At 37.4% G+C, this 13,494-nt stretch overlaps 1 protein-coding gene across 3 annotated transcripts in view; it reads left to right on the plus strand.

Annotated features, from left to right (window-relative positions):
* Positions 1 to 13,494, plus strand: part of LOC113062301 (exostosin-1c) — a 48,988-nt gene that overhangs the window by 26,090 nt on the left and 9,404 nt on the right. For all 3 annotated transcript variants that reach the window (XM_026232051.1, XM_026232053.1, XM_026232052.1), the window contains exon 3: positions 13,347 to 13,440. In XM_026232051.1, coding sequence (XP_026087836.1) covers positions 13,347 to 13,440 — 94 coding nt within the window. The remainder of the gene's footprint in view (positions 1 to 13,346; positions 13,441 to 13,494) is intronic.

Genomic DNA, 13,494 nt, shown 5'->3' on the forward strand with positions numbered 1-13,494 from the left:
CATGATTCTAAAGGGTTTGCCCGATACTTTCAAACCATTCTCTATTTTTATTACGCAGAGTGATGAAAAACTAACATTTGCTGACTTTAAAGCGAAATTGAGGAGCTATGAAAGCACCGAGAAGTTCGGCATTGCTAGTTCGGGAGAAGATAGCATAATGAAAATTAAAGGAAGGGATAATTGGTGTATGAGACTCACCTGTTACAATTGCGGCCGGAAGGGTCACAAAGCAGCGGAGTGCACGGTGGTTGATGGGGAGCGCGGGGAACGGAGACAATGGTGTAGTTTCTGTAAAAGCACCTCACATATAGACGTGCATTGTCGTCGAAGAAAGCGGGATAAAGTGAAGCAAACGGTGGACGAAGAGGAGGATCACACATTTGCGTTTATGGTGGAGCAGGTGAATAAAGTCCCAGATGGTGGCGTGGAAATGAAAGGTCTCATGGTGGATTCTGGAGCTACTAAACATATCGTTACGGACATTGAGAAGTTCGTTGATTTCGATTTAAGTTTCAAGCCACAGAGCCACATTCTGGAGCTGGCTGATGGAAAACGGGCCAGTGGAATCGCGATGAAGAAGGGTACCGCTAAATTGCGTTTGAGAAATAGCAATGGTCGCATTGTGGACATGATGTTGACGGAGGCACTTTATGTGCCATCATTTTCTCAAGACATCTTTTCTGTCAAAGCGGCAATTTCACACGGAGCAACAGTAATCTTCAAAGAGGGACAGAACCGACTCATTCACAAAAATGGTACAATTTTTGATATTCATATGTATGACAGATTGTTTTATTTGAGTACTGTTGTTAATGAGATTGATGAGTGTAACGCGTGCTATGATATTCAGACATGGCATGAAATACTGGGTCATTGTAATTATGAGGATGTGTTAAAGTTGGAGAATGTTACAGAAGGGATGAAAATTAGAGGTAAAATTGACAGATCCAATTTGAAATGTGAAGTGTGTGTAAAAGGCAAATTTGCTCAGAACAGAAATAGAGATCCAGATGAGAAGGCAAAAGATGTGTTTGCACTTGTTCATGCAGATCTGGCTGGTCCTATAGAACCAGCAGGAAAAGATGGTTTCAGATTTGCCTTAGCATTCACAGATGACTATTCAGGAGCTGTCTTTACCTATTTTTTGAAGAACAAAAGTGACACTGCCGTAGCCACCGAGAAATTCATTGCTGATATTACACCGTATGGTAAGATTACATGTATAAGATCAGATAATGGAACAGAATTTACATCTTCCGTATTTCAGTCATTGCTCCGCAAGAATGCCATTAGACATGAAACCTCAGCTCCTTATTCACCCCATCAAAATGGGACAGCTGAAAGAGCTTGGAGGACTTTGTTTGAAATGGCAAGATGTATGCTCATTGAGAGTAAATTACCAAAGGAGTTGTGGACATATGCGGTACAAACCGCTGCTATAATTAGAAACCGATGTTATAATAGACGTCTGGGACAAACTCCATACTACCTGATAACTGGAAAGAAGCCTGATCTATCCAAAATGAGAGCGTTTGGATTAGAGTGCTATGCATACAAGTATAACAAGAAAAAGTTGGATGTGCGATGTGACAAGGGTATATTTGTTGGTTATGACAAAAATAGCCCTGCTTATCTTGTTTTCTATCCAGACACAGGGAGAGTACTTAAGAGTAGACTGGTGAAGTTTGTCACAAAAAGTACAAAAGAAAGGGATACTCAGACAGTGGAGGATGTGGATGAATATTTGCAATACCGGAAGGAGGTTGAAACCTTATTACCAAAACTAGACAGGGCTAAAGTAGTTCCACAAGAAATGAAAGTTGAAGGTGAAGTCAGTGCAAAGGGTGAAAAAGAGAGTGATCCAGGTACTAGATATCCAAAAAGAGAAAGAAGACCCCCTCAGTACTTTGCAGATTATGATTATGAAGTTAAAGATGATGCAGATCAGCCATTGACTATTGACTATTGCTATCGTGTTGCATGTGGTGCTCCCCGGACACTGAAGGAAGCCTTGGGCTCTTTAAAATCAGAGCAGTGGGTTGAAGCTATGGAGGATGAGATGAATTCTCTGAAAGAGAATAACACTTTCACATTAACAACCCTACCAGAAGGTAAACAGGCAGTAGGGGGGAGATGGGTTTATGCTATAAAGGAAAATCCTGATGGGAGAGTATATAAAGCCAGGTATGTGGCAAAGGGTTATAGTCAAGTGGCAGGTATTGATTATAATGAGACATTTTCACCTACTGCCGATATGACTTCAGTGCGTGTTTTAATGCAGCTTGCAGCACAATATGATTTGAATTTACATCAGATGGATGTTAAAACTGCATATCTGCATGCTCCTATAGATTGTGAAATTTATATGAAGCAACCTGAAGGATTTGAAGTTGAGTCAAAAACAGGAGAAGAATTGGTATGTAAGCTCAATAAATCACTGTATGGTCTGAAACAATCAGGACGAAATTGGAACAAGATGTTGCATGATTTCTTAACTGAAAATGACTTTGTTCAAAATTCAGCAGATTATTGTGTTTACAGTAAACAAACTGATAAAGAAAGAGTCATACTGATTATTTGGGTTGATGATCTTCTCATTGCAGCGAGTAATGATCAAATACTCAGAGATGTGAAGGAAATGTTGGGAATTAAATTCAGAATTAAAGATCTAGGAAAACTTCAACATTTCTTAGGCATTGACTTTACGCAAGAACATGGTAAAGTAAAAATGAATCAGGAAAGATACATTTTAAAAATTTTGGAGAGATTTGATATGACTCACTGCAAACCAAGATCAACCCCATGTGAAATGAAAGTAAAATTTGACAATGATGGTGAACCTGTCGACCTAAAGAGGTATCGAGAAGTGATTGGCAGTTTAATCTATATGATGACAAGTACTCGTTCCGATTTGAGCTTCATTGTTAGTAAATTGTCACAATATCTAAGGGCACCAAAAGAACAACATTGGGTGGCTGCTAAACATGTGTTGAGGTATTTGAAAGGTACAGCAGACTTGGAATTATGTTATAATAGAAGTGATGTAGATCTTGAACTTGTGGCTTATAGCGACGCAGACTGGGCAGCAGACTTGAATGACAGGCATAGTATTACTGGATACTGTTTCAGTTTGTCTAAGAACGGGCCTGTTATTTCTTGGAAGTCTAAGAAACAACAAACTGTTGCTTTATCCACATGTGAAGCCGAATATATGGCTTTATCAGCTACTGCGCAAGAAAGCTTGTATCTGACCAATCTAATCAATGGAATGGACAATGTACTTGAATATTCACCAGTGACTATTTTTGAGGACAATCAGGGTGCTATTGCACTTACAAAGAATCCGGTGTGTCGACAAAGGAGTAAGCATATTGACATCAGGTATCATTTTGTTCGATCTGTACTGAATGATGGCAAAATAATTCTTCATTATTGTCCTACAGTTGATATGGTGGCAGACATTTTAACAAAATCTGTGTCTAAAGCTAAAATGGATAAATTTCTGTGTTTTTTATTTGGAGTATGAAGATTTATCTAAATGCATGTATGTGATGCACTGTGTTTATATTCTGTCAATTTAAGAACAAGTGGGGGTGTTGACTTATGTAATTGTATATGTTCTCTAATTGACTGTAATCAAGAAGTGGGTGGATCACAGGTGTGCAATCACTAATAAAAAGGCCGCTGCTCTCTTGTTTGAGTGTGCAGGCTAAACGCCAGATAATGTCTGAGTTGTAATCCTTCGTCATGAACCGGTAACCTAGCTCTAATTGAGATGGCAGCGCCAACAGAATCCAACCCATGACTATGGTTTTGCTAGATGTATGCTTCAACAGTTATAAGAGGAATGTAAAGAATCCAGTGCATGCTCTGGCATCAAAGCTCTCTGTACTTTGTGATCTAAATATTGTAGCGTAATTATTCCGTTTGTTTGAGTTTATCATAATGTATATAAAGTAATATAAATACACACCATGTGTGTTTGTCTGCTGAATATTTCACATGAAAAAAAAAGATTTAGTTAAGAATTATGTCACTATGCATAATTTTAATTATAGTGTGTTTACATTCCATACTATTTATCAAGAATTAGTGTGTGTGTTTTATAGGATCAGGTGGTAGAGGGTTGTATCAGATCAGTGTACCGAGGTTAAGATCTTCATTTAAATCCCACAGTATTTAAGAGAGAGAGAGATGGCTAATGTAAAGCTTGCACAGAGAAACACTGGACTTCATATTGAGATGTGTGGTGCAAATCCAGGACAAATAGCAGAATAGTGCTAGACTGGGCTCTGCGGTTTCCTATAAGAAGAGCTAAAACTCTGAACTTCATACAAACACATAACCATGTGCACATCATGGAGGAAAGCAGCATTGCCAAATCTGTGTGACAAAGGCAGCACTATCACCAATCAAAACTAGGCCAAAACCAGTCCCATTCCAGGCCAACAATACTCATAAACGCAGATTCCCTCTCTATTTGTAGCAGAATTACAATTTAAACGTTTCTTTAAAAAACATTACATTCACAAACTTTGAAAAAATATGAAGGCTGATATAGGCAGAGTTTTTGAAAGACGTATTTTATTATCTACAAAGTTTGACTGTGGCATGCTGTAGGAGTTGCTTGGGTAATATATATATATGTAAATATATACAGCTTTTAATTCATATTTAGGCCTATTTCACTTATAAATTCACTGTAATATTAACTACAGTTGGTCTATCAAAAATAGAGTCCATTATAAATGTTTTGACTTTCAGACTGGTTGGTCAAGTTTTCTTATGTACTCTTTAATCTGTGTGAGATGAAAAACCCTCAAAACCACAGGATCAAACCTGGTAACCTGGAGAAGAATGGTAATGGTAATGGTAAAAGATTGGTGATCAACAATAAAGAGCTGCAGGAAGGAGTCCTAAAACCAGGAATAGAGTTTGCATTTACACTTCCAGTTCCATCCTCCTCAAGTCAATGTTTTATTGAAATGGGTTTTTAGTCACATGCCTTAAATATGTTCTGCGTTTAAAACAAACGTTTTCACGTTTTCCCTCCCAAGCATTTTCACTATTTATTCTACTACATAAAATGCATCAGAAATACCCAACTTGTGTTTTTTTTAAGCTTTTACGTTATTTTTTAAAATGCTGTAGCTAAGTGGGACTTCAGAGGTTGCGGGGGACACTAACAGACACTAAGTCATTTTGTCAATCAAGGTTACTTGCACCAAGAACTGTGAGCATTCCCAGTTATCTCAATGAATGTATCAACATATACAGCTACTTTTGAATAGTTAACATTGAATCAGTTAACTATTCATCCTCTTTTTCCAGGACATATATATATATATATATATATGTGTGTGTGTGTGTGTGTGTGTGTGTGTGTGTGTGTGTTTGCATCATTTTAACCATTCTCTGTCGATCCTACCTTCTTGCACACCAAGACTGGTCAATTACATGCAATGCCCTGCACAATGAGAGTGTTTCAATAGGAAAAGAAACAAAACCCCAAAATTTTTTTGCCAATTTAGAAATCCCAGCCAGGACATGTCCAGGAAAAAGAGGACGTACGGTCACATTGCATTGAAAAAAAAGATGCAGATAATGTAGTTACGGCATTTTCCAACACAAACAAACCATAACCCGTCTGTTATGACACACCACAACTGTGAATATTTCTCAAGAACTGTTTCCCAGTATCAACACCAAGATGGTTTATAAATAGTCTGTGTAAACAGAGGGAGCATTGCTTTGTGCACGTTAGCCTGTGTCCATATAATACGTTTCAGAATAGCACAATAATCCAGTTTTACATTAAATGATCCCATTAAAACACACATATGCAGTGAACAGGAGTAAATAGTGTTGGTGTAAATGTGTGCTGAAGGCTGATAACAGATGAAAGTGTTAGCGGCGAGAGTGTATGTGACTGCACTCAGTGTCACAGCATTGCTGCATGACTCATAAAGCAAGCGGGGTGAAAGGTGTGTGTTCACAGAGGGCTCTGGGATGCCAGCCAAAGTTGTGTAGAGTGTGTGACAGAAAGTGTGAGGCTTATCATACTGTTGTGCATTAAAAAAGAACCACGGATCAGATTAAAACATCAGTGTGGACACGTAACCACGCACAAACGGCAACATCCAGGGTTTACCGCAGCAGAAACAGAGTCTGGAAGGAGTAAGAAATGAAGAACTCCAATAAAGAGAGAGAATGAATGTGTGTATGTTTGGGTTTGTCACAGATGGCATGCAGTTAATAAGATATAGTAAGATGAGGTTTGGACTGGTCCTCTGCTTTTCTCTCCCACACTCTCTCCTCCTTCTTGCTTTCATCCATTTACCTGTCTCTTTTTTTGCAAGAGGATCATTTAAGCTTTTATTTCACTTAGGGGTGATTCTAGGATTATAGCCACATATTGGGCTGAGCCTAAATAAATCAAAATCGCTTGATATGCAATGTTGTATTATAGCAATACAAACAGCAAATGATTCTTAGTAACTATAAATACTTATTTTCTCTCTCATTCTCACTCACTTCTATGTCCCTCACTTGTTCTCTAAGTTTTATGTTTAATGTGCTTTTTTTCGTATTGCCAAAGCATTTCCAGCTTAGTCATGTAGCAAGAAAATGGTGCAAAACAATGTATTTAAATTAGGGAAAACAATGGAAGACAAATCTAATATATATGGCTGGGTCTTCCATCCAGGCCAAATTGGTTTGTCTAGACTGCTATGCTAATAAATCAATTTTTGTTGCAGAGTTCAGCTGAACACCATTTTGTCCAACAATTAAACCAGCTGAGATCAGCAAACCCCTTTTTTTTGTCGTTTATGCTGTTAAGAAAAGTAAAAATGATATTAACAACTGAATAAAATCAAGCAATAGCTAGAGTTTGGTGAGAAAAAGAGACAGAAGGCAGACCACTCGCTGTCCCTCATACTGTGGCAATCACTGTGCTGCTAACTCTCTCTCTCTCTCTCTCTCTCTCTCTCTCTCTCTCTCTCAGTAAGCTGATGTACATGTGCACAATACATTAAGAGCTGATAATAACAGATTGTCTGACTCCAGGGCTAGAAATAACCTTTACAAACACTCCCTTGTCCCCTATACATTGCTGTTGTGGGTATGTGACGCTATTTCAGTCTACTGTGTAATCATGCTTTAGCCTATAGTCGTATAATGCGTATTGAGCCTGAAAAGAATATCACAGTGAATTGGTCTGCGGTTTAATTTTACTGAACTTCATGTTACGTGATGTGAAAATAACAGCTCTTGCCAGAATTGTTGATATTTAAATGTCCTACATATGTTCTTGGACTTATTTCATTTAGATTAGTGTAAATTTGAGAACAGAGGACTAAAATGTCCCTTAACCATCCCCCCCCCCCCCTCTCTCTCTCTCTCTCTCTCTCTGTCCAACAGAATGTTTTAATTGAATGGTTTTACCCTGAGCTGCATTGTATGCTGATACATACACACGGCCAGAACAAACCAGATTAAATATCTAATCCTGCATACAGCAAGAGAAGGACAGAGTGTTTGTGTGATAGTGAGAGCCAGAGGGAGATAGAGGAAGTGAGAGAGTGATTTACACATGACCTTTGTCCCTCTGCAACGGATGAGAGATGAAGATCAGCGGTCCACTGGTGGCTGTCCATCAGAGATGACAGGACACACCCCATCTGTACACGAGTGTGTGTGTGTGTGTGTGTGTGTGTGAATGAAGCAGCTTCAGTCAGTCTAGTCTCTGCATCAGTGCTTTATAAGCCTCAATAACTGCAGCACAGAAACAGAGCCTGAGGCAAGGTGTATGAGTCCGTCATTTACATCAACTGGGATTGCTTCAGGACCCATATTTTATATTGGACATCAAGTGGTGACCCAATACAGTACCTAACCTCCATCTTTCATGCAGTCAGGGTCATATTTTCTTTCACCTTGTAAAATACAATTGCTTTTTGAGAATATGAGGGATGTTACACAACCTGTCTAGGTTATCGTCTGTCTGATTTGACTCGCTTTCACCAATTGACAGATAGATTTGCGGTGAAAGACTTTGATATCAAGATATGGGAAGCTTTTTCTTTTCACTTGAAATTTATTTTCTTGCTTTTATATATATTATGAAGGCAAGAAAAAAATAGAAATTAGAAACTTCTTATAGGCTGGTTGTTTTCACACACTGTGGCCACACAACTGTGTTCAAACACCTTATAAAAGAGATTTTTGCATTCTATGGCACCTTTAAAACACTTAAATCTTGGTGATCATATATATATATATGATATATTATATATTAGACAAAATTCTAAAGTTTGGGATCACCAAAATGTATGTGTTATAAGAATTATCTTATGTTCACCAAGGCTGCATTCATTTGATCAAACATCAAACATACAGTTATACAGTGATAGTAGTATAATTTAAAATAATTGTTTACCATTTTATATTTTCAAATGTCATTTATTTGGTGCTCAAGTGCTTATATTTTTGTGGAACTTGCGATACAATTATTTTACGACTCGTTAATGAAAGAACGTTCAAAAGAACTGCAGCTATGTGAAACATAAATGTTTTCTAACATTATAAATCACTCTTCTGTCACTTTTGATCAATTTAATGAATACTTGCTGAATAAAAGTATTAATTTCTCTCAAAAGAAATCTTACAGACCTCAGCAAATGACTTACTGTATAGTTGCTTCTGCATATTGCACTGGAATACAAGTTATTTTATAATAATAATAATAATAATTAATAATCATTCCTCACATTTATATAGCACTTTTCTGGGCCCTCAAAGTGCTTTACATAGAAGGGGGTAGTCTTCTCAACCACCAACAGAATGCATTTTGACTCTGAAAAGTTGCATTAAATTTCATAAACCTCATGAACTTTGCACGCCATAATAAATACATACTGGGTATACAGTGCATAGACACAAGTTCAAATCATCTGCATTCACCAGTATGAATACTATCTTTCACACTCACCTCTTTCAGCACAAACAGCCTCTCTTTCACCAACACTCATTCACACACTGGTTCTTACACACACACATACAGAGGCCCCTGGGCCACAGCCGTTGATGACAGCTGAACAGCCGGGGAATGTTTAGTAGCTCTGATACACAGACAGCACAACAGCTGCCCCCTCAGTGCTCCTCTCAATAGCAGAAAGAGAGAGTGACCAGCTACTGTCACTAGCCAACCCGACAGGAAGTAGCAACCTGAAACGGGAAATAAGTAAAGAGCGAAATAGAAGTGTGAAGCCAAAGGAGAAAGAGAGAGAGAGAGAGGGATTTCCTCCATATTCCATCTTAAATATTTCACACACTATTCCCCCTGGAGAAGGTAGATATCAGAAGCATGTCTTTCTATTCTTAACTCAGTGTCTCATGGCCCCCGAGTTTACTTAGCATGGGGAGCCCAAACACACACACACACACACCACTCAGACTCAGACACCCCGCTGGAAATTTATTTTGATGTTGTGGTTTTTCTGTTAATGATAAGAAAGTGGCTGGGGTTAGTTTAGTTTCTTAAGTGAATCTTTCTGCAAGTTACACTGTCACGCAAGTAGGTGGCGACAACTGACCATCTTTATGAGTAATCCATTTGAATTGTTCAATGAACAGATTCAAACAAAAGTGCTGATTCGACGAGGAACGAAAAGCTGACTATCCTTAATAGCAAGTCACTGAATCATTCACTTTGTTGATTTGTTCAAAAGAAAGGTGCATTAACAAAAAAAAAATTGATTATTTTTATAGTTGTGTTACATACGGAGTAGGTATATTTGAATAAGAACACTTTCATAACCATTAATAAAGTATGTTCTATATTGTATAAATGCGTGTACTGTATTTTTCGGACTATAAGTCGCACCTGGGTATAAGTCGCATCAGTCCAAAAATACGTCATGATGAGGAAAAAAAAACATATAAGTCGCACTGGACTATAAGTCGCATTTATTTAGAGAACTAAGAACCAAGAGAAAACATGACCATTAAGACATTACCGATTTCAGTGTATGCTACAGGAGCACTTAGCTGCATAGAGCGCCCTCTCACGGCTGTAGACGGTAATGTTTTCTCTTGGTTAATTTCTCTCAGTTCATGTCAAATTAATTTTGATAAATAAGTCGCACCTGACTATAAGTCGCAGGACCAACCAAACTATGAAAAAAAGCACAACTTATAGTCCAGAAAATACGGTATGTACCAACTGTTTTATGAATACGGAGAATTCAGAAATGCTTTTTCGCATTGTTTTTTGTCTACTATAGTAGAGACGTATGCATATTTGGATGCAGCTTATGAGTGAAGCAATGAATCATTCACTCTACTGATTATGAGTGAAATATTTGTAAATTTTGTAAATTTTCTTAATACTTTTTTTTTATCATGTACTCACCTTATTCCTTCTTACTATCCTGGCTGCTCTTTTGTAAATAATGTATGGGGAGAGTTGCTTTTGAGCTCTAAAAAAAAACAACAAAAAAATTTGTTAAAATGAGTCTGTATGACTAATGTACTATATTCAAAGCTTCTTAAGTCAGGGGACTGCTTTGTGTGAGGAGCAGACTGAAATTTAGTCTCTGACTGTGACTAGACAGTGCATTAAAACCTTGAGCATACACACACATTCCCACATGACGGCGGTACACATTTGAGATATATTTGATGTAATTTTGTTTTCTCATGACCACTTTAGTGAGACATACATACAGATATCCCAGCAGAATTGGCCGCGTTCCATGCATGTGCTGATAAACTGCACGATAATGTCGTTTATTAGCTCTTGGAGACAAAACACTATTAAATGATTTATTTGTTCCGCTATTTGCGAGTAAATGGCTTCATTAAATACACTAGAGCAGACTGAGGAGGAACACACACAGTGGGGGACGGCAGCGGGCCAAAGCTACTGCACACAACCACATGCGTCATTATAAAACACACTGTGCATATAAACCAGCACTCAGAGATGACTGATGTATTAGCTAATAAACAGCGCTTCTCTTAACAGGTAGTAAACAGAAGAGCAGATTAGAGCATCTCCGAACAATCCAGCCTCTTACTGCGGCCGAGTGCATAAAGAGCTCTGATGATTGCAGGGTAAACAACCAGCCATTATATATCAGAACAGTCTCTGCTGAAAAGATCTGATTACATTAGTGCATATTTTCAGGCTAGTTTATACTGGTCAGTGCTCAATTCAGATATAACACATTTTATGTATGCATTATTGTTACATTTTAGATTAATCTGAATTTAATATATATATATATATATATATATATATATTATACATGCATAAAATGCATACAATCAGATACTATAAAATGCACTGTTGCCATGCAGATGTCTCATATCATTCTGTGCTCATTTTCTTTGCGCATAATAACATCATTTAAACTCAGATTAATATTTAATGTCCATTTATGTATATTTTTGGTGCAGTGCATTAAGCGGGATGTAAGATCAGTCAGAAAAAGTCCAACTATGTTGTGTCTTGTATTTTGAAGGGTTCCTATGCAGGGATTTAAATACAAGCACTCATCGTCGTCTTTATTTATTTTTGAACATGCACTCTGTTTGGATGCTCAAAGATGATGCATGTTGGAAAAAAAAAAATGTTAAATTGAAAGGCAGGTCAAAGAGAGATGGTGGATTGGCTCTTAATTCTCAGAGTGCTTTGAGAGAGGTGCCAAGGCAGAAAGATGTATGGCAGCAGTGTTTACTCCACTGGCTCTCCGGTGAATAAACAAACCTCCTGCTAAATGGAAATTTAGACGCTTTCATACAAGCGTGTTTATGCTCTCGTTGGAGGTTTCGCTCCGGGCCAGGTGGCGTGGACTTGTTCTGCCGGGCTGATGGGGAACATTGGGCTCTTTCAGTGTTGTAACGGTTCTGTCCACACATGGATGACCTGGAGCCAAGCAAAATGAGAGGTCTCACATTAAAATGGAGGCTCAAATGATACCCAGCAAGAAGCAAACTCACAGTTCCAACCAGAAGTAAAACATGTGTATGTGTCAATGAGAAGTTCACTGACATTGCATAGATGTTGACAAGGAGAATATACAAAGCTGGAGATTGATATAAACAGCTAGGAGTGCTATACCTGCATGGAATATTCTCTCACAATTATTGTTATTTTAGTATTATTTATATTTAGTATTTATTATCATTTTAAATTACTTTTTCTTTTTATATTCAGTTTCATTTTAATTTAAACTAGTTTTTTCCTTTTTCTAAATTTTTCATCTAATAATTATTTTTTTATCTTTATTTTAATTACCCAAAACAATTTTTAGTACTTTTATATTTAACAATAGCAATCCTGACACAATCATATTGAATATGTCTGGCCACATCAATAAACCAATGTTTTTCTGTTCAGGGCAGATGGCAGCTCAGCACTTGCTGAGTACAGATCTGTTGTACAATACCCAGTTCCCATTCTCATTAACACACTCTGGGTCACCCACAGTTTTTTCCCACCTTTACCCTCACTTATCATCCAGCGGTGACAATCACACAAAGCTTCTGGATTCAGCGTATTCTTAGAAACCATAGATGGTTGCCAGCAACAACAGCTTGAAGCAAAGACGATGGGCTTGCTTAGATCAAAACATTCTTCTAGCATTGCTGCGTTTTGAGTAGTGCCACTGTGGCTCTCAAAGAGTCTCTCTTTAAACAGCAATTGAACGGTTGTTCTTTGTGCTGGGTAATGGATTTCCTTAATGTTGGAGTTTTTTCATTTTACTTTCGGCTTCTTTTGACACTATTGATAGCACAGAGAGAAAAGAAACAGGAAATGACGGAGGAACTGGATTAAGAAAAAAAGTTAGGATCAAACTCTTATTGCTAATATGACCACCACAGATCAGTGTGTCAGAGCATATTAAATAATCACCTTTTAATAATCATCAAAAGGTCTGTATTGTTTTGTTTTAAATAAATATTAAATCTATAATAATTAGGGATGCATTAAATTGATCATATGTGACAGGAAATATTAAGTTTGTTACAAAATGTTTTTTATTTCGAAAAAATTGTGTTCTTTGAATCTTTATATTCATGTGAAATATCAAGGAATCCTGAAAAAAAAAATTCCATGGTTTAAAGAAAAAAGCAAAATGTTTCAAACTGTTTTTAACTGTAATAATTTTTCAATATTCCATTTTTCCAAACTTCTGAATTTTATTGTATCTCTACTTACTTATTGGATCAGTTCATGTGAAATCTGTGTTCTGTAGTAAATCCTGAGCAGTACGTCATGACTGTGCGGTTGCCATATTTTAACCAATTTTTTATTTATTTATATTTTTCCTTCATAGATTTGACTATCAAGAGCTGCTCCACAACTCCACCTTCTGTCTTGTTCCCCGCGGTCGGCGCTTGGGGTCGTTCCGTTTCCTGGAGTCTTTGCAGGTAAAACATTTTTCAATTCATAATTATCACGTGACGTCACACCGTTACAGGTGC

Source organism: Carassius auratus, chromosome 44 (assembly GCF_003368295.1).
Source record: "Carassius auratus strain Wakin chromosome 44, ASM336829v1, whole genome shotgun sequence".
NCBI classification, from domain to species: domain Eukaryota; kingdom Metazoa; phylum Chordata; class Actinopteri; order Cypriniformes; family Cyprinidae; genus Carassius; species Carassius auratus.